This window comes from Homarus americanus, unplaced genomic scaffold, assembly GCF_018991925.1.
Source record: "Homarus americanus isolate GMGI-L3 unplaced genomic scaffold, GMGI_Hamer_2.0 scaffold34581, whole genome shotgun sequence".
NCBI lineage: Eukaryota > Metazoa > Arthropoda > Malacostraca > Decapoda > Nephropidae > Homarus > Homarus americanus.
In genome coordinates, this window is record NW_024719123.1 from 305,001 (window position 1) to 331,156 (window position 26,156).

At 37.5% G+C, this 26,156-nt stretch overlaps 2 protein-coding genes across 4 annotated transcripts in view; one reads left to right on the forward strand and one right to left on the reverse strand.

Moving 5' to 3' along the window:
* Positions 1-16,237, reverse strand: part of LOC121859931 (mitochondrial 2-oxoglutarate/malate carrier protein-like) — an 18,883-nt gene extending 2,646 nt beyond the window's left edge. Inside the window, exons 1-6 of the mRNA XM_042356890.1 lie at positions 16,099-16,237; positions 13,647-13,871; positions 13,244-13,334; positions 6,563-6,776; positions 2,266-2,365; positions 1-1,048 (exon numbers count right to left, since the gene is read on the reverse strand). The exon at positions 1-1,048 is cut by the window's left edge and continues 2,646 nt beyond it. Coding sequence (XP_042212824.1) covers positions 817-1,048; positions 2,266-2,365; positions 6,563-6,776; positions 13,244-13,334; positions 13,647-13,871; positions 16,099-16,166 — 930 coding nt within the window. The 5' untranslated portion in view covers positions 16,167-16,237 and the 3' untranslated portion in view covers positions 1-816. The remainder of the gene's footprint in view (positions 1,049-2,265; positions 2,366-6,562; positions 6,777-13,243; positions 13,335-13,646; positions 13,872-16,098) is intronic.
* Positions 16,238-17,236: 999 nt separating this feature from the next.
* Positions 17,237-25,619, forward strand: LOC121859928 (glyceraldehyde-3-phosphate dehydrogenase). 3 transcript variants are annotated; one of them, XM_042356889.1, is made up of 3 exons: positions 17,237-17,293; positions 22,632-22,759; positions 24,228-25,619. In XM_042356889.1, the coding sequence occupies exons 2-3, from the start codon at positions 22,682-22,684 to the stop codon at positions 25,152-25,154; spliced, it is 1,005 nt and encodes a 334-aa protein (XP_042212823.1). In that variant the 5' UTR covers positions 17,237-17,293; positions 22,632-22,681; the 3' UTR covers positions 25,155-25,619. The 3 variants fall into 3 exon arrangements, with proteins under 3 accessions (XP_042212823.1, XP_042212821.1, XP_042212822.1); XM_042356887.1 differs by lacking the exon at positions 17,237-17,293 and adding an exon at positions 20,439-20,619; XM_042356888.1 differs by lacking the exon at positions 17,237-17,293 and adding an exon at positions 22,152-22,257.
* Positions 25,620-26,156: the final 537 nt, after the last annotated feature.

Genomic DNA, 26,156 nt, shown 5'->3' on the forward strand with positions numbered 1-26,156 from the left:
GGATGCAACCATTTTGCCAAATTCTAAAATAGATATGCTAGGCCTCCCCATTTCCTCTAATATGTCATGGAAGCCAGACAACTGGGGATGATGTACAGATGCCATAGGTACTCCAATTCGGAGCAGTTGTTTCAGGTTTATAAGAGATTCATTCATCCTAACTTGGAGTACTGCTCTCATACCTGGGGTGGTTCTTCTGTCCAACTGTTAGATAGTGTGGAATCAAAGGCATTTCATCTTATGAAATCTCCTCCTTTGTCAATAATCTCTCTCCCATTTCTCTTCACTATAGGTACTTTAACGGGCAATGTTAGGTGGATTTTGCATCCTGTGTACTGTGTACAAGGCAGTGAGCTTGTAACACTTATCTTGCCTGTGGTGCCCAGCATTTCTGTGTAGATGTCAAGCACATTAGAATAACTTATTATAGTAATGTACATCCTTCTTTCCTCACACAGTCAAACTGTGGAATGCTTTGCCTTCTTCTGTGTTTCTTTCTCTTACAATCTGCCTTGCTTTTAAAAACTGGTTTTCTAACATCTTCATGGTGTAGATTAACATCTTTTTTGCCTCTATTTTTTTATTTTTTGTCTCCCTCCCCCAGGCTAGTCCCCATTAAAAAACAAATCTCTTTAAAGTGCCTTCAAAGTTAAAATAATCAAACATCCTGGCCCAAAATAGTTTTAGAAGATGACATAAAATTTAAGAGGCATCTTCTTTAGTAAGCAATCAAGGCAACAAGTTCAATCACCATGAAACAAAAAGAAAAGAAATCCATCTACATGTTTGACTACATTTTTCCTAAATAATGAGTAACTAAAGTCCACCACCTTTAGCTGCTGCATCACCCAGTACATGTTTCTTGTACATGAGGTTCATCTGCTCCAGGAAGACGAAAGTGAGCACTGTGTGTGGACCGAGGCGCATGTAGTATGGTGTAAAGCCCTTCCACAAGGCAAAGAAGCCTTCGTTGCGAATGACTCTGTACAGAACATCAACAGCACCTTTGTATTCTGGTTTCCCGTCAATTATCTTCATATTCTGAATTCTAGAAAGAAAAAATTACTCTGTAAAATTTAATTACTGTACCTTAGCTTGTATATACAACAAATGAAGGATTCATCCTGCTCTTCCAATTTTATAACAAAAGGATTGAGTTACTCATGTCAACAAGCCAATAGTATGACACCTGGGGTTCCCAGGAAACCCCCCACCAAGTGTGACAAAAACAAAATTCAAGAAAATATCTTCCCAGCTAAACTGTAGCCAATTTGGCACAAGCAAGGTCTTCACCAAGTGCTAACATACATGTGTTCTGTAACTCATGTTGATACTGCTTACAAGCTGGGTAGTGCAAGTAGTCCAGCTTACCTCAGCACCCAAAGGGAAGGATCTGAGTCACCTGATCCATGCTTCGTTATAAAATGGGCATTCAAGATAAACTAGTTTCTGTATTTTAGTCCTAGTCATACATGTCCATGGTTATGGGAATCCCAGTTTTTAAACCAGTGACTTTTTAATAAAACATGAATTGGCCATTACCATTGTATAAGTTAAAAAACATACATAGGCATTAAACCAGGATCATATTATTTTTATTGGGTTAAAAATCATTATGTAAATATTGATGTTTAACCAAAAAAAAAATATTCCCCTCTTAAAAACTATCAAACTGTTTACAGTAAATCTTAATGTTTTTACATTACATTTGAATTCCAACTCCACTCCTGGAAAGTATCTGCAACTCACCCTGATTCCATTTGATTTCTTACCTGGATTCTTGCCATCTTTCTTTTTTTCAAACATTGCAAAAGGTAAAATATATAATTTTTGTAAAGCATGAATAATGAACAAGTACATTTTAGACATACTGAAAAGAAATGAGTTGTAGTTTTGTTGATAAAACAGTAGAATGTTCAACTCATCACTGTATCCCAGGTTGAATTCTCCTGGTCAGATATGAGATGGATGTTATCCAGTGTGATCCTACAAAACACCTCTGTACACAAGCTGCTGCTCTCTCAATCTGAAGTGTGCATTAGTGAAGCCATTAAAACAAAAATGGCAACTTGGAAATCTGCCCACAGCTAGAGTAGCCAGTTTTAGAGTCCTTCTGGATAGGAGGATGTCAGTTAAGGGATCTCGTAATTGTACTGTACCGGTGCCCCCCCCCCCCGAAAATCACATTAATACTGTATACAGTACAGTACATTACTGTATTTGGTTTTCCTTTGTTCTAAAAAATATTACACATTAACATCTTACCTCGTCTTTGCAATGTCAACCGGCATTGAGGCAGCAGTGGTAACCAAACCAGAGATCATTGAGGCAACAAAGTGGAGGAAAATGTTTTCTTTGAAGTAACCTGAAAAAGTATAAGAAAAAATCAGAAAGTTTAAAGTAAAAAGATTTAAAGTAATTATGCCCAAAACTTTTTTAATTTCCATTATTAATCTGCATCCTACTGCATTACCATATTTTCCACCTTATAATACATACAGGAGGTCCCCGATTTACGAACGCCCGCCGATACGAACGAGATTAAACTTGAAATTTACAGTACATTTTATTTACCCAATAGCTTATTTTTTCCTTTCATTTACTGTATTTCGCCATCCTATGTCTTTTTTGTCTTAATTTTTTTTTTTTAGATGTATACTGTATAAGGACTTAGGCTGTGATATAGTGGGATTTTAAAAACTGTTCTGTCAGTATGGTATGCATATAGCATGTGTTCCTGTACTGAACATATTTTTTTTTTTTTTTTTTTTTCCTCAAAAATGTCTCCAAAACTCACCCTGCCTCTTACATGTATGGTTAACCCTAGAGGATTGAGGATGCCAACTAAAAACCATTAAAGTACAATATTTAAAGAGAGTACACCATGTTATCCAGCCACCTAGTGAAAATTATCTTTAGAAGAAACTTCTTTCATACCTCAAGATTAAAGCAAATCAGATGAAGTAATAGCACTTTTCCTATTTAGATTTTTTTTCTGGAATTAAAGTAAAGATGTAGGCTGGTGCCAGCACTGCCATCCATCTTTGTTTACATGATAATTAGGATGTGCGATTGGAGTTCATACACTCCAAAGACAATAATAATAATAATATACAGTACTGGTTCTCAGATGACTCCAGAATGAAATACAGTACATTATACCCTATATGGTCAGAATGAAAACTGGTTCATATACGTACTTTTAATTCAATTCAGGAATCTTACCAATTTCACTCTCAAGGTTGGGGGCTAAGCAAGGAGCCCATTATACTTGGAGAGGAGGCTCAATTACAGTTTTTACTGCAAAATTCAGATCTAGTGCTCTACATCAACATATCCCGAGATCGTGTACCTCACACAGACTATAATTTAAGTGCTTTGGGAGGGTTTGGGCTGTTTGTAAATTGAAGAGACTACCTAAATCTTGGTGGTGTGAAGTGTTGTGAAGCTTTACATGTATAACTGTTGGTGTTACATTGTGCACCAATGGTAATGGGTCTCATGGATAGGAATGGGGTAACATTATGATGCACACCAGACCCCGTTGTGGGTCGTTCGACCTGTGCCCGGGTGGGCTAATCCCCCAAAAGTGTCCCCCAATTTATGATATTCAACTTTAATGATGGTGATGTATTAAGACCACCCCACTGTCTATGATGTTAACAATCCTCATGAACAATGATGATCATCTAACCAAAGCACTTTAAGTAAAAAAAAAAAAAATATAGCAAAAATCACTTCAGTCACCAAAAAAGAACACAATGTGAACGTTAGTGTTGCCCTCTCACTGTAATGCAAAAAATAAAAATAAATAAAACACCGAAACTGACAATAATCGTTGAATTACACAATCTCGGCCATGTGGCTGTTGTAGTGCACCAGGTGGCAGTGCTTGTTTGTTGTTGACCAAAATATCATTAAGAGAATGATCATTGAATGAAGGCTACCTGTAATGCACTTTTTAATGTGGAAAAAAAAAATTTTCGCAGTTGAAAGTGATCAAGTTCATGCGACAAAGAATAAAGATCCAAGTGCAGATAAAAAAAAAAAGTCGTCCAATGTAAGAATTGAGAAAAAGCTGACATCCCATTAATATACTTAGAAGATGAACGAGATGTTTGTAGACTATTGTAGATCCTCCCTCACTGTGTCATCAATAGCAGTGGCAGATCAAAAGCCTGGCTACAATGAGTCGGAGTGACTCCGATGAAACCCCACCCAACGAGGTGATAATAGGCTTTTCAGCCGGATAGGCCAGGAAAGGCTCATCTGTTTACCCCACCAGAGACCAATTTGGGAGCAGTCAGCCATAACATTCCACTATTTTTTTTGTGAATATGAAGACACATTGAAGGACTGAGAAATCCTTCTCAATGACTTGCAGATCATTCTAGATAACTCTTTGAACTAATATCATAGTTTTACTTTTGCTTACATTCATATTATAAAAACCCATGTTGGGAACAATTGGTCTTCAATATTTGTCATATATGTGATACAGTGTACAGCAATCTAAAAAATAGGCCTAAATTAAGCTCTCATCTCTAGCTATAATGGCCTTCTTAGTTTAGGGCCATATCAGCCATAAGGAATGATTGTATATATTTTTTCTTCTTTTTTGCAACATTGCTCCATTCATTATATCCTAAACATGACAAGAGTGCACTAATTTTGCAAAAACTGGGTCAGGGACAGTCTGGGGAACTGAAAATCCCACAGAACTGTAATTTCACCGTGGGCTAACTTAAAATATAAAAAAGCCCTAAAGCCATTTGTGAAAAAAAGAGGCACAAAAAGTTCATATACTGTACCAGACAAAATTTTCTTTTATTAAATTTTCCACATATTACATTAGAGTAAAAGAGAAAAAGAATGGACAATTGCTGGTGGAGACAAGTCTATGTGTCGTCACTTACTTTAAGGAGGAAGAATGTTGATGTAATGAAGGCTTATCCTCTAACATTGCAAGTTAAAGAACAACGAAATAAATTAGTAAAATAAGTAAACATACTCGTCGTATAAAGAAAAGGCAATACTGTATACAGTATAGTCTCAATTTACGCAGATTTGGTTTACGCGTTTGGTCATTTACGCGGCACCTTGCCAGACCGACAATTTTTATTTACGCGGTTCATTCCATCATTTACGCTGGAAGCAGTGCGGGCAGGGTGTGCACAAGGTCGCCCAGTTAACAAAACATTACCGAGTTCTTCACCCACCACAGCCAGCCCAAGTCAGTGATAGTGAGGATATGGACTTTGAGGGGTTTGGCAAAGAGGCCTGTGGTGGATAGTGATACAGGTGAGGGCCAACAATTTGCCAATCCCAATCCCCGTGTACCCAAACATCTCTTCTACTAACGTAAGTGTTAAAAAACCTAATATTATTGATATTTCTCTTAAATATTAATTGTGTGTGCATACCATCATAAAATTAAGATGTTATTTTTACTGCAACATATGTAACGTATTTAACTGGTGAAGTATAATTTGTTTATTTACTGAAGATATTTGTTCTTAGCTCATAAAATTCATAGAAATTACCCAGCCAGAATATAATTTACATTGCTGGAATTCTTATAAGATAGTGATTAATTTGAATATAAACAAGCTAAAATTTGCATTAGACATACAAATTTTTGATCTAATTTAAGAATTTTATTAGAGAGAGCAAAAATTTTATCCTTGTGCAAAATATATGACGTTTATATTCAAATTATTCGCTGTCTTGCAAGGAATCCAGCAATGTAAATTATATTATCCTAACTATAGTCTGAGGTATTATTTATTACTAAACCTAAATAACCTAGTCTCTTTCCCCCAAACATTTCTCAGGGAGGGAGGGAGCCAGTGAGCGTGGGAAGAGGGGGGGGGGTTGAGTCCATTATTTGAATGGACATTAACCGGCGACTGTATTTCTCTTAAATATTAATTGTGTGTGCATACCATCATAAAATAAAGATGTTATTTTTACTACAACGTACGTATTGTTGGAAAAAGTGTAGTTTGAGGGTCGGCTCAGTCTCTATTTCAATTAATCCCATATTTATTTCGTTTACTCGTTTCTCGGTTTACGCGGACCTCCACGGGTTCAATTGACCGAGTAAATCGAGACTATACTGTACTGTACGTATTAGCATATATTACGATAATTATTACTATAACATCACAGTTTTTGTTCGTAAATCAAAGCTTGAAACAAAAACAATATCATTACAGTGTACTGTACTTCAAAGTTTTGTAAATCAGGGACTACCTGTAATATAGTCTTAACAAATTTTGTTTTCCATTTCTTTGTTTGCTTTAGTATTTTTTTTTTTTTTTACATACTCTTTACTATGACTCCGTCTCTTAGTGCATATTTCTATCAGCCTCTTCATTTCTATTAACTACTGGCGCTACAATTCCTCTACGAATTATTTGGTTAAAACCCCAATGCAATTACATTAGATGCTTAATATAGGAAAATCTATCATTACTGATGTAAGTTCCCCCAAAGTAAGCTTTAATCCTTGTCTTCTACCTCGATCTTTGAAATACCATCCTGAATTTATTAAACTTACCAGTTCCTATAAGTGCCTGCTTTGCTTGAGAGTATGACGCCAGCTGAGCAGCATTGACGACCATGGCGCGCCCCATAGTAGGCACAGCACCCCTCCATAAGGTGATTAGACCTTCTTCTTTTGTTATTCTAAGGAGGGCATCGAACACATTCTTGTAGTTACGACGCTCAGCTAGAGGCAGCCGGCCATCCGAAGTCATTCGGATAAGGGATACCTGAAACAGTGTTTACCTGGACTGAACTAGAGGGATAAAAGTAGAGTCATTCATTTGGCAGCTTTTGCTTTTCAGTTATACACATCACTCCTTTCATGTATTGGTCACTGAGTGTAATAGATAAAATAAAATATTTTATTATTTGTTTATTTTCACTATAGTGTTTAATGTGGTTGATCCACCCATGTAGAGGGGAAAGTCAATTGGCAAAAAAAATTTTATTTGAAAACCTCCATCATATGAAATCTGAGACTCACAGAAAAAGTTATAAAGGTGTTCTGCTACAGATATTAACAGGATTAAGTATTTCACTGCATTTCAACAGTTTTTATCCTTCACTGCCTGTTGATATACAGTTGGTCCTCATATTACGCGGTCCCGCGTTTCACCGTTAACGCGGTGCCTTGCCAGAACCTAACATTTTCACATTCCGCGGTCGTGAACCCCATTACGCGGAGAGCGGCTGGCAAGCCGCGCCATTTTTGGATCCAAACCTCCCGCCATGTTGTGTAAGAGGCGCGAAAATGGTGCGCACAAGGTCGCCCAGTCATCAAAACATTACCGAGTTCTTCACCCGCCACCCACTACAGCCGGCCCAAGTCAGTGATAGTGATAATTATAGTGAGGATATGGACTTATATGAACTTTGGGGGTTTGACAAAGAGGCCCTGCAAGCCTCTGTGGTGGATAGTGATACAATTGATACAAGTGATACAGGTGAGGGCCAATAATCTGCCCTCTGCCTCGGAACCAACCGCCCATCCCCGTGTGCCCAGCCATCTTTTCTACTAATGTAAGTGTTAAAAAACCTAATATTATTGATATTTCTCTTAATTATTAATTGTGTGTGCATGCCATCATAAAGTTAAGATAATATTTTTACTACAACATAGTTGTGTGTCGTCAAAAAGTGGAGTTTGGGGATCGGCCCGGACTCCATTTCAATTAATCCCATATGTTGTTATTCACTTTACACGATTCTCACTTTCCGCGGTACCCTCCGGGTTACATTAACCGCGTAATATGAGGACCAACTGTATTCTTAAATGTAATTTTGATGAGTACAGTACCTGTATTAATACATGACCTCAATAATTATTATTACCTATCACTGTGTACAAAGAACATCACATCCATTATGTACTGATACCACCGCACACAATCATCACTTGAGAACAATGGCAAAATAAGGGGGTGGGATTCATTCAAGATTTATATATTTCTTGGGTGTTTCATGTTATGGTTCTGCAGCAACATATTGGAGAATATATATATATATATATATTGGTCCTTCGGTTAACGAACGCCTCGGTTAACGAATTACCTTCCATAAGAATCATCAATTCGGTTAACGAACAAAAATTTGATTGATGAAATCCCTACGAAAATCACATTTTGTTGTGAGCATCAGCTGGTCAGCTGATGGCCCAGTCTGCCAATTCAGTAATCTGTTCTATGTTTCCAATGGAGTAAATACCTCTTAAATATTTTTGCATGTTTTATATTAAAATTATTAGTTATTTTAACATTTATTTAACATATTGATAATATATGCAGTACAGGGAACTAGTTACAAATATCACGTTTTATTGTTTTGAGCATCAGCTGAGGGGGTTCTCAACCAATTCAGTAATCTGTTCTTTGTTTAAATTTGTTTCCAATGTAATTACTTAGATGTGTGACTAGAATGTAATAATCTTGCAATTATTTTATTTAAAAAGCTGCAGTGTGTATCTCAAAGAAGCACTCAATTGTAAACAGGTAAATGTAAAAAATAAATAAACTATATGGTTCAGGTATATGCAATCTTATCACATGAATAAACGTGCAAAACTTATACCAAGTTCTGGTAAGCCATTCATGTAAAAACTGTGGTCATAGTAAGCAGGTGTTGATTTCTAGTCAAGTAACTTTGAAAAACAAAGTATAGGACTGTACTGTAATTCCTTTAGAAGCTTTGTAACTTGCAGTACAGTACATTTCAAAACCCTTTTGAAAAGCAGATTAGTAATATGTTGAAAGAAAACAATGATACAAAAATGTACATCAGTAGACATACTGTATGTGTATAAAAACAATTGGCACACAGCAAGTCTTAGTTTTGGGTTTTCAAAAAATATGGATAGAAAAAATATGAAAGTTGTGTTGATTGTGAGGAACACAAGCAAGAGCCAGAACAGACAATGCAAACATTGTCACCTACATATGTTATCAGTGCAGTATAAAAATGAAAGGAGTACGACTTCTGCCACTGCTCTGATTGGAAAAATCGCCAAGGATAAGTTGAGCACAATTCATCTCCTCCAAAAGAGCACGATACTTGCCTGTAATATAAATGGCAGTGGTCACAGACACTAGTTAGAAAAATAAGTCACACATAGCACCTAAACTGAGAAAATAGGGTTGGTACTGTAGCTGTTAATCCATGCTGCTGGTTAGAGGATCAATTTTTAATTCCTTGGTTAATTTGTATCCTATGATGAACATATTTTATTGGGAGCATGTGACCATCTCTGGTATATAAACCAGCCATGCAGCTAGTACTTTATTACCTTATGCCAATGCCAAGGTATCGGAGAAATAAATACAATAGTACTGTATAGTCAGAACCTCACACTTGCTTTATACTGTATAAGGGATACTGATAGTCGGAGAGCTGAAGATAAGCCAACCAAAAAAGAGTTCCCCTAATTCCTAGAAACAAAACTTTAGAAAACTGCACTTGAACGAAGTAATCCAGCTAGCAATATTAATTGTGGAGTCGGGCTTGTCGTACTTTATCACTGGTTGAGTGACCAGCCAGACAAGTGGTGCACTTGTGATGTCAGTGGCAGTTTAACCAGTCTGGTTAGCCAGTGAGCCTAGAAAATATGGCAGCGTTTGTTTACTGGACACAGCACAAACTAGTATCACTTATGCTGTCCATAACTCTTTCGTCACTCAGAGAGCATTGTAGATTCTAACCAAATGTGCTGCCCTTAAGATTTCTCAATACATATGCAAAAGTGAAGGCACCGAGTGCAGTAGTGCAAAATGAAAACAAAGTACTTGGTATCAAATATAAATTTGCCTTCAATATACTGGTAGCTGTATACACCTACCAACTGACTAGATCATTCATTTCTTAATCCCGCGAGTTCATCTTTCAACACCTCAGCTCCACGTCAATTAGCATTTATATGATTAAATAATAAGATAGAATAATACTGTTGCATTTCCTTTCCATACAAAAATTATTAGTAAATAAGAATAGATTGGGTTATAAGAAAATAAGGGGTCTGCGATAGGCCAGCTGGCCTGTGCATAGCAGCTCCTGTCGTGAGTTACAATCACTCTCTATCATCCATGAATCTATCGAGCCTCCTTTTAAAACTTTCCAGTCTCCCAGCACTTACTACAAAGTTGCTAAGCTTGTTCCACTCATCTACCACCCTGTTTGTGAACCAATTCCTTCCTATCTCCCTCCTAAACCTAAACTTATCCAACTTAAATCAGTTGCTACAAGTCCTATCCTGCTCTTATATTAAAAGAACTTTATCTATTCTCCTTTATTGATTCCTTTAACCCACTTAAATACTTATATTATATCTCCCTGCACTCTTCATCTTTCTAGGGAATGCAAATTTAGTTTCTTGAATCTATCTTGATATGGAAGGTTTCCAAGTCCCAGAATCATTATCTGGACCCTTGGTAGCCTGACTGACAGTGCATGGTTATTGTACAGTATTACCAATATTGTTTACATTGGTTAATCTTTACAGGATGATTGTAATTACAGCACTTAATGACCACTGAGAGGAAATACTATAATTCAACTACCCTTAAACAGCTATGTCCTTTTTATTATGATATGTAATAAAACTGGTATTGAAATATATATTAATGTTTTCCACCCGTTTGAACATCACACCTTGCATGAGCTGTGAGCTAAGCAGACGTTCCCCTATTCTAAGATTTTTTTAAGGAATTAAATTATTATTATTTTAGTATTTTTTTTTTTTTTTTAAAGTTTGATAGCTTGTCATAGCAGCTGCTACTTAATAATAATGCCAGAACCACAAATGATACACTACCATTTATAAATACATTCATGTGTATGCATGGTTTAAATTCTTTTATTTTGGGCTGCAGCACTTGTGTTTATACCATGGGGTAAAGGGGTAAAAAATTCTTGTGCTGAAACACCTCTCTGCTTTTGGTGTGGGATTTTATAGGAAAATGGGTCCCATTGAATGAGAATACACCTAACAAAAACTTTTTCAGGAATGCATTTGACTTATGTGGGACCTTACTGTATTCCTATTCCCAGTCACTGTTAAAAAAAGATATAGGTAACTTTCTGATTGCTCATACTGGCTGTGACCCTAGTTCCTTGTTAAAAAAAATTCTTCATATATTATTGTGTTTCTCATCTTTGTTTCCTTTGTGTGACTGTAAACAAGATGCCTTATTATGATAAGAGGGGGGATTAAAAAAAAATTAAAGAACATCTGAAACTATAAATAAAGGTATATAACTGATAAAACCATGATGTGTCAGGGTGATATCTCAATATGCAAAGAATAAGCATGGAAAAATTAAGAGGGGGGGGGGGGAAGATGGTGCAGGGACAAGTAATAAGGACTACTGTATAGTGAGTAGGTTGAACAAAATTATATACTGTACTGGACAACACTCTGGGAATGCCTTTTACCTACTGAAGGGATAGAGAGGTGCAATGGAATGCTGTATAACACAGAATATAATGTTACTATCAGCTTCTTTATGGGAATAGATATAAATAGAAGAACATTACAGCCCAACTCCATACTCTTTAGGAAATTGTGAATACTGTGCAGCTCCTCCCCGACTTACGACGGGGTTAGGGACCCAAATCCAGGTCGTAAGTCGAAAATGCTTAAATAATACATAGAAAATCTAATATGGGTGTCTCTTTTTCTTCTCAGCACCACAAAACTCTCACTTTTAAGCTTGCTAGCCATTTTAAAGTGAATTACAAACGAAAATTTTGTCTGTGTTCTGACGTTGGGACTCGAAAATACGTAATTTGACAAAAAAATTTGGTACGACTGAGGCAGGTCGTAAGTGCGGTTGGTTGTATGTCGAGTAGGTCATAAGTCGGGAAGGAGCTGTACTATATTACTGCCAGTAATTATTTTTTAGACTACTGTACATACATGCTTACAAAGTATTTAAAATTGTACCCTTATACATACTGTACATTAAAAAAATAATAAAAAAAGGCTACAAATTTCATAAAATGCATATCTACTTTGAGCCTGAGATGCCTTCATCCCTGAAAAATTTGCTTGTTTTATTTTTTATCCCTACTGTACTGTTTAACCCTCACATGATGACAAGCTTTTTGTGTAGACTTTGTGTATGATAGCCAAAGATGAGGGTTTAAAAAAAAGGGAGCGAGAAATTATTACAAAAAAAACAAAGACAAGATGTGCCCACTGAATAGAGATGTAATCAGATTTCCTGTACAGTACGCCTTATGAGAACCACGAACAATGAGCATGGGACTTCAACATGGGAAGGGTGAAAACAAACAAGTTATTTCACGGTGTTGTTGTACCATCATTTTTACACAATATTATAATCCAAATTAATGCCATTATTCCAGTTTCCTGCACCACTAATACCTTGTGCACATGTTGGTGATGCACTCCTACCTGGTACACATGAAACACGTAGAGAAACACTACCACTGTATGTTGCTTTCCTACTGGTCTCAAGCATTTATCCTATGCTGATGTCAAGTTCATCAGCGTCACTATTGCTGAATTCACTCAGTGAATCAACCAGTTTTCAATCTTGCCCTGACTCTGATTCCCATATTTTACTTATTTTTATGGCTGTCAAGACAACACTACTGCAGCAAAGGGTCTTTCCCGCAACAACAAACACTACTACTGGTGCAGGGAGGGACCAACAAGGGGAAGGCAAAGTTGGAATGATCACTGTCACTGTGGAACAAAATGCACTCGCTGTCTGATTACAATTGCCACCATTTAAGGGTTAACAAGTTTAAATGTTGTCAAATATCCAATAGAATTGAAGCAAGTAATTCCTTCAGCGCCAAGTTAATTATTAATGACCTTCATTCTTCAGAAATCAAATTGTTCTGAAAAGACTATTCACTCCTAAAAATTGTATACTGCTTTACTAATACTGTTTATTACTATAGTACTACATTACTATAGAAGTTATCTCTACTTCTCTCCTGCCTCCTCTTCCTCAAATACCAAAAACACTAATTACAACTGAACAAGAACACTATATAGTATGTAAAGCATAAGAAAACTAACATTCAATACTTGTATATATAAAAACTGCCACATAATCAGAGATGTACATTATTTCTCACTGGATTTCTAAGATTAATGATACAGTACTGCCAGAAAAATATTACAAAGGCTAATAATTATAAAAAGAGACCAAGAAAAAAGTCAACCACTAACCTCAGCAGGAGTACCCACAAAGGCTCCTGCAACACCAGCTGTCATCCCTAGTCCTGCTTTGACCAAGAAATTGGGAGGTTCACCATTGGGCCTGCAGAGATAGACCACTTACTCAATAATACTTGCCTAGAAATCCTAAAAAAAAAAAGATTCAAATATCAAATTGAAAAGACAATTATTATTACAGAATAAATAGTAAGAATTTTCGAATAGGTACTGTACTGTGATATATCCTGTACAGAATATGGAGAAAACATACAAATGATTACACTACAAGGTATAAAGGTTTTCAATGTATTGAACTGAAAATAAAGTGATCTCTATTCTATATACAGTATATCTAACCTTTTTTCATTCCCATCCAAAGAGAACCAAAAATCTAACATTTAGTATAGCTGCTTACCCAGAAGCTTTCTCAAACAACCATGTGTAGATGCCAAGACGAGTGGTAGTGTAAGTTGCCTGGCGTAGGAGACCCGCAGAGAGCCCAGAGTACAGGGAGAAGAGTCCCTCACTCTTGATGACATGCTTTATCACATGATAACTTGTCTTGTGCTCTTTACTTGTTGCAACCTGCATTCTGTTCTTGACAAGGTCGAGGGGTTGCACAAAGCAGGTGGCACCCATACTGATGAAAATTGAGAAAAAATTAGAACTACAGGTACAGTACTGTAAACTATACAATACACAAGGTTCACCACTACTGCCAGATAAATAAAATATTGTTTTGTGAGGCTACAGGTATGAGCACTCTACAGTACTGTAGTGCCTTCTGAAATGTTTATAATGCTCTCTAATACAGTACTGTACTTTACACATTATGCTGGTCAAACTCACCAGCCTATAATTTTTCATGTAGTGGCAATCTCCCTGTTTGAATATAGGACCCACATACAATATGCCATTTTCCAGCCACTGGGGACCTTTTGCTTGTCCCTGCATCTGCAGAACAGGATGTTAAGTGACCCAGCAACTTGTTGCACAACTCTCTTAACAACCAGGGATGCACCTCTCATGGCCAGGACACTCTTGTACCTTTAGCTTTGAAAATTTGCTTCTTATACACTCTTCTGAGAACTTAATGCATGTTAACATTGTGTCAAACCATTTTATCTCCAACACAGAAGATTTTCGCATTCCCTCGTGAACACTTAAGAAAAAATATATTAAATGCCCCCACCATGTCCTGATCTGTCTGCATAACTACCATCTTAAAAACTAGTCTGATACTATACACCCACAGGTGTATTCAATTTAAATCTAGTGTAATAGTAGCAAGCTTTAGGGTTTGACTTCGTCTCGTTTCAGCCCTTCTACATTCTGACTCGGCTTGGTTACTGAACCTAGCATACATGCTCATTATTTGTCATGACCATTATCTTGAAATTCGGAGATTTTTTTCTTAACTTTGTCAACTACCACAGGGTTCATGTGTAACAATCTCCTTGTAGTCTTGGAGCCAGTGAGTTTGGTCTTGGGTATATATTTATTAGTCAAATAGTTATGTTACTGTCTTTGATATTCAGGATAATACAGGGCATTTGCATTTTTATCACTCCATGTCAGGCCCTCATTTCCTCTCTCATCCATTCATAATGGCCATGTACCAAGTAACAGTCAAAACCTGAAGGCCATTATCACATGATGGCAAGTGCCAATGGGGGTTAAATGTTCCAACCTCCCCATTAATTATCCATCAGCTTTGGCATTTGTTCCCCTCTATAGAAAGTCAGATCTTTAACTATATAACATGCGGAACTTGTATGAATATTAGTTTACATGTCTGCTGAAAAACTTAGTGTGAACATTACCAATGATCAAACTTGTAATATATTTGTGACATCTGTGGTAATACTCTGGAATGTTTGTACAGGTAAACCGTTAACTAGAATATAGAATAGTATTTTTACTATTGGAGACAGCGTTCAAGAAAATACCCCAAAATTACGAGGAATTGCAATTTTCATATTTTCATTTTACATTAGGTTCTGGTTATGAATATGACCTTCCATTCATTATGTTTAGCCACCATCATTTGCAGCTCATTGTCTGTTGGCAAACATTTCCTAGTGACCATATGCCCCCAGCAACATTTCATTCCTTACTTAACCTAAAAAAAAATATACTTCTGTCCTGTGATAGGTACTGTAGGTAGGTTAAGTTATTTCATCATATCTTTAATAAATCGTACAATGTAGCTGTTGCTGAAAGTGTTCCTGTGTATAGAACTAAAGGTGTGAAGCATTCATGTGTGTAAAACGGTTGTCAGTAGTAAACAATGAAAATGGCATTAGCGAGATGATGTAGATACTGTATACGTTAGGTTAGGACAAAATTTTTGCCAAAATAATTACAAGAAAATTGCAACTCATTGTCATTTGGGGGAATTTTGTTGAAGGAAAGCATTCAAGAGTATTATAAAATCTGCAACATCAAATACTCCATCATTTTATAATCGTAGAGGTAATAAGCCTTATTATTTTATTTTTTTCTCTCGAGTGCCTGACAAGGAACACAGCAAATTTCCTGCGCCCGAAGTGATCGGTCAGGTCCCACTCCCAGCTGTAATACCTGTCAGGTCAAGCCGGAAAATGCATATTCGTTTATACAACAAAAACTTCCTTGTCATGGCTTATTTTGGGGGTAGATCTATAATATCCTATTGTATGGCGGTGTTTAATCTAAGAAATACAAGCAAAATCTAACATCTTGCGTAATACAGTTCATAATAATAATAATAATGGAAACGCAGCTATCAGGTGATCAGCTCCAACTACCTCATGCTTAATATAAATCGAAGTAACACACCAACATAAATACATATACACTTATAAATTCTTACGTAAATTACTCACCCTGCCATGCCTCCGAATAAAAATTTGATGCCATTGGGGATTGTTTTTTCTCGCGGCCTTTGAGCCATGGTGAGTGTGTGTGTGTGTTAGTGTGTTTGATGGCCCACTGCTCGGGAGATGGGGAACACGACATCCTTGTTCAATGTTAAATATTACTACGAACAAGACCATAGCTTATATATTATTAAGGCATCATAAACTAGCCAAACCTAAACTACCTGAGAATTGTTAGGTTAGGCTAGATTCGGTTCATTCAATTATGAATAGAAAATAGAGTAGAGATCCAGTTCGTGGTATTTTTGTAGTATTGGCCACGTCGTCCCATCCCTAGCCATTGTATCCACCTCTCATATTACACAAAAATAATTACAATACTCCTGATAAATATGCTTCCCTCAGTATATTACAATACCATCTTCATTGATTTTGAGTTCATTAATATAAAGTTAATCTTATTGCTATAAAAACTTGTAGAGTCCATAATTTGATGAAAATGTCAATATCGATTAGTGTATCAATTTGGATATAGGACTCGTTAAGTATTATTTTTCAGTGACATTAAGAAAATATAAACATTGTTATTTCATATGTTTGGTTTTACAATCTACTAGTATAACTAGCTTGAATAATCAGTGAAAGCATATTCTTTAAAAGTATAAAGTTTTTTCCTGCATATTGTACTCTGAAAATCATGTTTTAAGAGAAATTGGATGTGTTCTTAAAATTTATTATAGTATATACCTATACCAACATAAGAGATTGAGAAATTTATTATTTCCTGAACATTCAAATATTTTTCATGTCTATACACTGCATTATACTTTCTCATAATCATTATCTACCAAGTTATTGTAATTTATTATTGATAAGACTGACATGTTAGCTGCCTTTTAAATTATCAATCCACTCCAAAAAATTAAGAGAAAATTTATTTGGCAACTTAACAAAATACCAGTCATGTTCTTAGTTTATACTATTTGAGGAGAAAATTTCAAAAGTAAATAAATTGTGGCATATACTGCAGTACTATATCAATTATTTTTTTTATTGGAGATATTTTAAGGATATTTTATTAATTAGTTAGTTTATGTTACTTAAATAGTTACTAATTTTAATGCTCTATTGACTATTTTAGATGTTCTGTCGGCTGCTCGTGCGTGCCGCTCGTCCTGTCTGACCTTGGTCGCCGCCGGAGGTGAGTGTTCTAGTTAATATACTTTTATATTTTACCGTTATTATGTAATGTCATCAGTATTTAATAGTGTACATCATGTCCTAATCTAAATTTTCAATTATTGGTAGTGTTGAACTGTAAATTAGAAGTGCTCTTATTGAAAACTTTTCGTTAAACTTGGGGAACCGGCTTTTGACGTCCAGCTTCTCGGTAATAGCCAAGTGCACCGTTTCGATACCTCCTGTTACTTGTGTTATTATTCTGTATTAAGTTATAATTATTTGTAATTCAAATGGTCACCAATAAGTTTTTGGAACTTATTAATTTAATGACTGTTTTGCTCTGAAACGCAAAAAATCGATCCACTGATTCAAATATTTTCCCTCCCGCCTCCCCCAGTTGTCACGTACATTAGCTGATATTACATACTTGGTCGTTATGAATGTAACTGCACAAAAAAAGTGAGGATATTTTTACCAGAATTATTTTTCCTAGCAGTAAACAATGGTTTACTGGTTAGTGGAGAGAAACTGCAAGCAGTAACTTTTCAAGCAGCCTTTATGACGATATTAATCCAACCGTTACACTAGGAACATTTGTCGCACTCCGTACTCATGATTGGCCATCAAGACAGTAAAATGCACCTGTCAAATGGAATAGACGTGGTTACAAAATTAATTCATCGTTGGGTATTGTAATGGGAAATTTGCCTTGGAAGAAACTAAATGGAATGTAGAATTACCTTATACAGGAACTGTAAGCATAAACTACTTTAGTTCGGTTTGTAAATACTGAATGTTATTCATTATTTCCAATGTTCATTGAATGCTTTTAGTAGCTGGGTTAAACGTAGGTCGGCTGCTTAGCATTTGGCCTTACCAGCTCTCGGGTCACTATAAAGGGGTCTGATCGCGTGACCAGGTTATTAATGCCAAGTGGCAGTACGAATTTCCTGTGTTGTGGGAGGGTAGGACAGAACTGTGTTGGGGGAATGGGGGTCATCCTTTGTGTGGGGAGGGCGGGGTTTCCTCGAGGGGGAGGGGGGGTTGCGGGGCTGTGTTGCTGGGTGCCTGCTTGATTGTGGGCCAAATTTTCCACCTAAGGCAATTGTGGGTATACAAGTAAGAAAAATCCGCCGGGACGTAGAAAATGGTTCTCTCAAAACCTTTGGTGTTTCATTGACACCTATAGCTTCTCACGCTTTGGGGAAAATAAGACTTTCAGATAATGAGAAACAGAATCATTATGGGATATGAAATTGATTTATTGTGGTAATTGCATCCCTGGCGACGCAACTGCTTGGGGCTTATGCCACCGACTGGATATGGGAAATTTCGGTTGGGATGTACAGTATACAGTATTATCATTAACATGCAATATTTAGCAGCTCGTACACTTCTCATTCATTTTTTGGACCATCATTGACAAAAAATATCGGAAACATTGATGGTGCTGGTGCACGTGATTATTTTTCATTGTTTCCCCATATTGTGTTGTGAAGAATTCAGATAACCTTGACATGGAGGTGATCTTGATCAAGGTTGGTCATATCCTCAACGACGCTTGTTCTTGGCATCTTCCACTCAAGTGACGAATTCCCAGCTAGAAACGTGTGGTGCAGACTTTATTAATGCGTCTACGTAGTATGTTATAGAAGTACTCTCTTAATTTATATCTCGGTGTAGGAGTTGGTTAGATGGGAAATATAAATTTACAGCAACTTTGATCGATCATGTCTATTATAACTAGGTTGGGGAAACTTGTCCCACGACGATAGTGAAATACATCATTATAATGTTATACCCATATTATTTTGTGGGTGTTCTTAATGATTTGCATATTTATCTTAAGTACGTTGCATCAAAAGTGAGCCTGGTATCACATTTGGTGGTTAACCAGTGATGCATCTGTTTCATTCAGACAATTTTCCAACAAAACAATGGTTCTAATAAGTGAAGTACTTAAAAGCTCCGGTTTTCTGCAAAGCGAAGCCAATTTTCTTTGGAAGGGACTTACTATTCTAATGGTATATCAGGGTATACAGCCCGTATACTGCCATAGAAGTGCGTGCTACCAAGCTTGTTCGAGGGAGATCTGTAGGGTTACCAAAATAACCCGAGTGTTGGCGTTGGTGGCACGACAGTGGTGTGTGTGTGTGAAGGGCTTTGGCTTGTGTGCTTTACCAGTCCACGGTTCTGTTGCTGCAGTTTTAATTTGGCATTGACGTTGGGTAAGGTCAAGTCTTGGTCTTGTAAAGGACTGGCTAGTAACATTGTATTGTCAGGATACTCACTTAGGTTTAAAGATTCATTTTGCCTGCAAGCGTATCTGAATGTACACACATTGTGAGGAAGTTTGCCAAATTAATTCATGGCGGCATAGCAACAGTGGGATCGGCTGGGTTTTTTCTTCCTCCTCCTCCTGGGGGGGGTACCTGTGGAGTACCGTTATCGCCCACCTTTTCTCTCCCCTGCCCACTCCCGTACCCGTTACTTAAGACAAATCTTTTGAACGTTTAAAAGCCATATTTTAGTGAGGTAGGGTTACTTTGTTCTTGTTTCTTTATACACCTCTAAGAGCAGAATGGATTTTTTAGCCTAGCACAATTTTTCAATAAATGTTGACAAGCATTGCAGGTATCTGAACTATGATATTGACAGTTTTGATTGAGCTTAACGTGCATGTAGATAATGTGAAATGACGCACGTAGAATGATCCTTGGTATTGTACAGGGTTCCAGGTAGCACGCCTAGTTTTATATTACTAACGTAGCGCTCGGTTCGTTAGCTGAACAGTTACCGTATGGCATTGGCTTTGATCGCTAACGTAATGTTAGATATGAAAAAAATTTCGATTACTCCAAGCCGTTAAGACCAAAATGTTATGTTTAGCGAGACTATCCAGACTAGATTTTCTTCACTTAAGTTGGGTGAAGGTTTCTGGTTCTATAAGTCTAAACAGGATATAAGACTTGATCATCGAAAAAATGGAACTGTTGATATTTAATAGCGTGAAGTATATTAAAAGTACAATAAATGATAATTTGCTTTAAACGACAATGAAAATTAGTTTCATGTTATCGACGCGATGAAAGTTTGAAGAGGTAGTGTTGTGGCAACGCGCTAGTGGTAAGGCATTCCAGTCTACAGTACTGGAAATCCATGGCAGAGTGAGCTGCTACATGGGTTTCGTCAGCTCCAGACTGAGGGGCTCGGGGCCCGCTTCCGAAGCTCATTCGCCCTCTGCATCAGTTAAGGCTGAAGCTCACTCATTCTCGGTAATAAGTGAGGCCCATTCAATTCCTGCAACATCTACAGACGCCCATTTGACATCTGCAACATCCAGAGGTGAATTTGACCTGCTAGTTCGATGAAGTGGAAGGTGAAAAATACGATCATTTCAATATAAAATATTCTTTGTTTGTGTTACACGATTGTTAGCTTAGTGAATCAATAAAATTGACAAACTGTTCTCAATTGGGTTTTTGGTGCATACATATTGAAACTGCAAATCGACATTCCTAAGGTGTAATGGCCGGCACCAGAGTAAAATGTTGGAGAATGTATAATATTTGTGGTAATGATGTAAGCATCTTCGTATCTAAACACTAAGAATGTGGATACGTCTTTGTTGCCGGTGATGACACGAGTTTCCAGAAAGATTTTAGTTAACCCATAAAACTCAATCACAGGATAGCGGAAGGACTGTGTGAATTACCAAACATATTGTAGTGTCTTCACTGAAATAAGACGTACTGTCGTTGAATATCCTACAACTTGTTATTGCCTTTCATAGACAATCTCCAAGTTAGCATCGGATAAGTTGCGAAATTATAAAGATAACTATGCATAATTTATAGGATAGACTAAATAATCGGCAGCCTATGCGAGGCAAAGGAGAATTTCCATATATAAAATTTGACGACTATGCGTTTACAATTTCGTTTTAACATGTAGCGTTGTTTAATGTCTAGGCAATTTTGTCCCAATACTGTAAAACTGTAGATTACCTACGTTAAAGGTTAACATCGAGATCGAGGGGAGTGGTCAGGTTTTTTGTTTGAATTGAGCTTCCTTTCAGCAAATACAATTTCGGTGAGATTGTCACAAGAGTAGGATATAATTTTAACCCCTTATCTGCTAAAAGTTGCAAATTGAAAAGATTCTAGATTTCCAAATATGTAAGAATACTATGGACTAGATAAAGTACTGTACTTTACTAGCATAACTACTGGCAAGGTAATTGCCCAAGAATTCGTCGTATATTAGCGATGTTTCTAGGTTGAATCCTTCCAATTGTGTAATGTGGACAAAGGTGCTTGTAAGCCTACGTAAAAAAATTTCTAGACGAAAAGGCCACTCCTTACACTGTACTTGAGGGGTCACCTTGAATCGACCTTGGTGTCAGTTGCTTTAGCTACATAGTGCGGCCTAATGATAAAGACTTAGGATAAGGATATTATTTTTTTAGTACTGCCTTGTACATGATAGAGTATTTCTGCGGTTGTAAGTGTTAATTTGACAATTTTCATTGGATTTTTTCGTAATCATAGTGATTGCCATTTTTGTAGGGTGTAGTGTAATTTGTATATATAATTTTTGCATGCTTATCATTTTGGCAAGGTATACGTCCTTTTCTAGTCTAGGAGTTAGGCTTGAACTTGTCCTCTGTGCCCGGCTTTGAAGGTCACTCAAGGAGGGAGGGAGGTGGTGTATCAGCGCGCGCAGTGCCGGCTTACTTCAGTTGCCATGTTTACAAAATATTTCTTAAACCAACTATTATTTACCTTGTAGCAGAAGATATATAATAAATTTTGCTATCATGTGGGTATTGAAACGCTTGGTTTTAATTGTATAATGAGTATTGGATATTAAAATTGATTAGTGTTAGGTGTTGTTGGCAAGTCCACCACTCGTGACGTAGATCCCCCTCCATAAGTAGCGCTGCCTGCAGCCATTTGGTGTCAGTCTAGTCAGATCGGAGTGGTGAGTGCACGGTGCTGACACTGGGGTCAAGCACTTTTGAAGTGTATTGTATTGTGCATATTGTTGCAGTGTTTAGAGTAGTAACATACCGTAGTAGAGATACGATTGTAAAGGCAGCTAGTGTTCAAATAATTGTAAGTGAATATTGATATTGGACTACCGGTGACCGGCTAAACAAGATACTGTATCGTGTACATTTCTCCACAGCCTCGGTTGATATGAGCTATTTCCAGCTCCTGTGGAAGTAGTTACGTCATGTATTGATTCACCTTTACCGTACAGCTGGTTATATTTTAGACGCACCATTGAAAAATAACTTGAACCCGCATATCTGATCTAAGGAGGTAAATTAATGTACTTTGTTTTCTTTACAGAAGTCCCCTCGCAACACCTCGCCACTACTACTACCAACACCACCACCACCATGTCCAAGATTGGTATTAACGGATTCGGCCGCATCGGTCGTCTTGTCCTTCGTGCTGCTCTCAACAGCGGCGCAGAGGTCAGTCATGGTTTAGCAAGACATTTATACTCTAATTTTCTATATATATTTTTTCTATCATCATCACCACCACTGATGGGCTCGTTAGCCGCTTGGGCGATCGGTCACTTATCTTAAACACTGTTGACGTACTGTGCATCCACTGGCTCCAGAATGTATGAACCTACTCCAGTGTTGGGCGAGTCTGGTCTTGAAACATATCAAGCTCGTTACAAACTACTGTGGCTCGCAGTAGCAAAAGTAGTTTAGTGATAACTACATTGGGTCACATTTACACTTGACATCGGTAACGTTCTGGGTGCAATTCTTGGTCAGGGTCAAATGTGAGAAGGGTGTTATCCAATATGACCCTACTAAAGGTTGTATGTTATTCAAAAATACTCCGGTTCCTTCCTCTACGTATTAACACTGCACAACGAACAGACCTACTCCCAGAACGACTTGTGAGCTGTTCAGTTGGGGTGATAATTTAAAATGAATACTACCGGCTTAAACCCCACGCCCGGTACCAAACTTTAGTAAACAGCCATATACTGTAGAAAACTTGGCACTCCTAAGCAATACCCAGGGGTGCATAACGTTTCGATGAAAATTCTTTAATTTTGACGGTCAAAATTATATATATATATATATATATATATATATATATATATATATATATATATATATATTTATTGGCTTTGAGCTAAAATTTAGAACGTTGAGGTTTTTTCAACAAAACCTGTCTGTCTGCCAGATTTTATATAGTAATTGTTAAAAAGCCATTCAAAAACGGTGTAAAGGATTTACAATCGGTATTTCCATTAACTGAAGAACTATAAGTATTCTTATTTGCTACATAGTTATAGTAAGCTTTCAGATATCCTAGATTGCTTTAATCCAAAGTCAGGGTAAAATGATCTAGAAGATGCATAAAGAAAAATGTCGCAGTAGGCGACTCTCCAGTCAAACTGTTGGGTTGTTACAGTAGTAGGGTGGGAGGGTAAATTTAGCAACACCTGCCTGGTCCAGGGGAGATGTTCGCCTTGCCCTTCAGCAGCCTTGCCAACAGTTATCATACATATCACATACACTCGCCCTTTATACTGTAGTTTAGTTTCATGTTTCGACCATTATTGTAATGTTATTGGAGTAAAGTGCAAACCATGGTTATTAAATGAAGACCACATTTTTTGTAATGTGTTTGACAACCATGGACATGCATAGTTTTCAATTTTATAGCAAGTCCATGTCGCTAAACATCACAAAATAATAAATTAAGATTTCGGTTGTATTTGACTTCCATCATTACTGTAGATAGGCTGACCACTGTTTGCTTACAAGAGAAGTGGTACTTGTTGGGAAAAAGTTGATTACCCTCAGGTATTTAGATTTTGGAGTAAACAAGTTTTATAGAACGATTAGTTTAGTTTATTTCCAAACAAATTTGCTAAAAGTTCAATTTTTTTTTCTATTTTAACCCCCCTAGGTTGTGGCAGTGAATGACCCCTTCATTGCTCTGGACTACATGGTGTACATGTTCAAGTATGACTCTACCCATGGCATGTTCAAGGGCGAGGTGAAGATAGAGGATGGAGCTCTGGTGGTCGATGGGAAAAAGATTACAGTCTTTAACGAAATGAAGCCAGAAAACATTCCATGGAGCAAGGCTGGTGCTGAATATATTGTAGAGTCCACTGGAGTCTTCACCACCATCGAGAAGGCCTCTGCTCACTTCAAAGGAGGCGCTAAGAAAGTTGTCATCTCTGCCCCCTCTGCTGATGCCCCCATGTTTGTATGCGGAGTCAACCTCGAAAAGTATTCAAAGGACATGACCGTAGTTTCCAATGCCTCCTGCACCACCAACTGCCTTGCCCCTGTCGCAAAGGTCCTGCACGAGAACTTTGAGATTGTCGAGGGATTGATGACAACTGTTCATGCCGTCACTGCCACACAGAAGACTGTTGATGGCCCCTCTGCCAAGGACTGGCGTGGTGGCCGTGGTGCTGCCCAGAACATCATCCCATCATCCACTGGTGCGGCTAAGGCTGTTGGCAAGGTCATCCCTGAACTGAATGGAAAGCTTACTGGCATGGCTTTCCGTGTGCCCACCCCAGATGTGTCTGTGGTTGATTTGACAGTCCGTCTTGGAAAGGAATGCTCTTATGACGACATTAAGGCAGCCATGAAGACTGCATCCGAGGGTCCTCTCCAGGGCTTCTTGGGTTACACAGAGGATGACGTTGTGTCTTCCGACTTCATTGGTGACAATCGGTCTTCCATCTTTGACGCCAAGGCTGGTATTCAGCTGAGCAAGACCTTCGTCAAAGTTGTCTCTTGGTATGACAATGAATTTGGCTATTCCCAGCGTGTTATCGACCTTCTCAAGCACATGCAGAAGGTGGATAGTGCCTAAGACAAAATATTCCAGCAGTGAGGGTATGTAGGATGCCAATGGGCTTACAGGGGGTTGGTTAATTTGAAGAGGAAATTAGTGACTGGAAACTCGGGATTGCAGCCAGTCACCTGTTATATGCTTTATTCTACAGGATTTTATATTTTTGCATGACTGGCACTTTTCCAGAATCTGTTTCCTGTTTCAAATTTCTTTGCCAAATCTCTGCCTAGACTGAACCGAGACTTGTTTATCTATTCTGAAAGACGTAGGTGTATTCATCATGCTGTCATGTATGTATGGCATTGACTGTTAGGACTGGCTGATGTCGCCCCTACGTCCAAGACGCACTTTTACATGTGCGTCTTGTCTGTCTTATGTCTGCGGTCCTAGTGATTTTGTCTTGTTTCTTTGTCTCACTTTAAAGGATCAATATTATGTAGGCTGTGACCAACTGGATATTGGCCAATAAAAGACTTTATTTCAGTCCTCTTTAATGTTTCCTATTTTCTACTCTAGTACAGAACTGTACTTGACCCAAACTCTGGTAAGATAACCGAGATAAAGGTTTAAGTTATATCACTGGCTGGGCTAAATGTTTTGTATGTTAGGGGTGGTACATTATTCAGGGGTGATAGAATGCAAGAACATTGGAAAGGAACTTAGCAGAATTCATAAGGTGGATTTAATTTTCTAACGAAAGAATAACCAGAATATACTTTATGGCACTGGTCAGGTGTAGAGTGAAGCTCACGGTGGGACCAATTTACTGTACTCCCTTGCTGGGAATAGTGCTGGACATACATAGAAAATGCAAACTGAAAACCATGATAAAAGTTAAAACGGTGCTACGTCATGTTGCTGATGCTCTTGTAGATTTTATCTTACCCAAAGTGATAACGTAATCCCTAATTTCAAAACCTCTGTTTCGGAACAATTCAATTTGGAGCTAACAAAACATTATTTTTTTTTTAATTGGTTCTAACAAAGAAATCAACTTTTCACTTTGGGAATACCTAACAG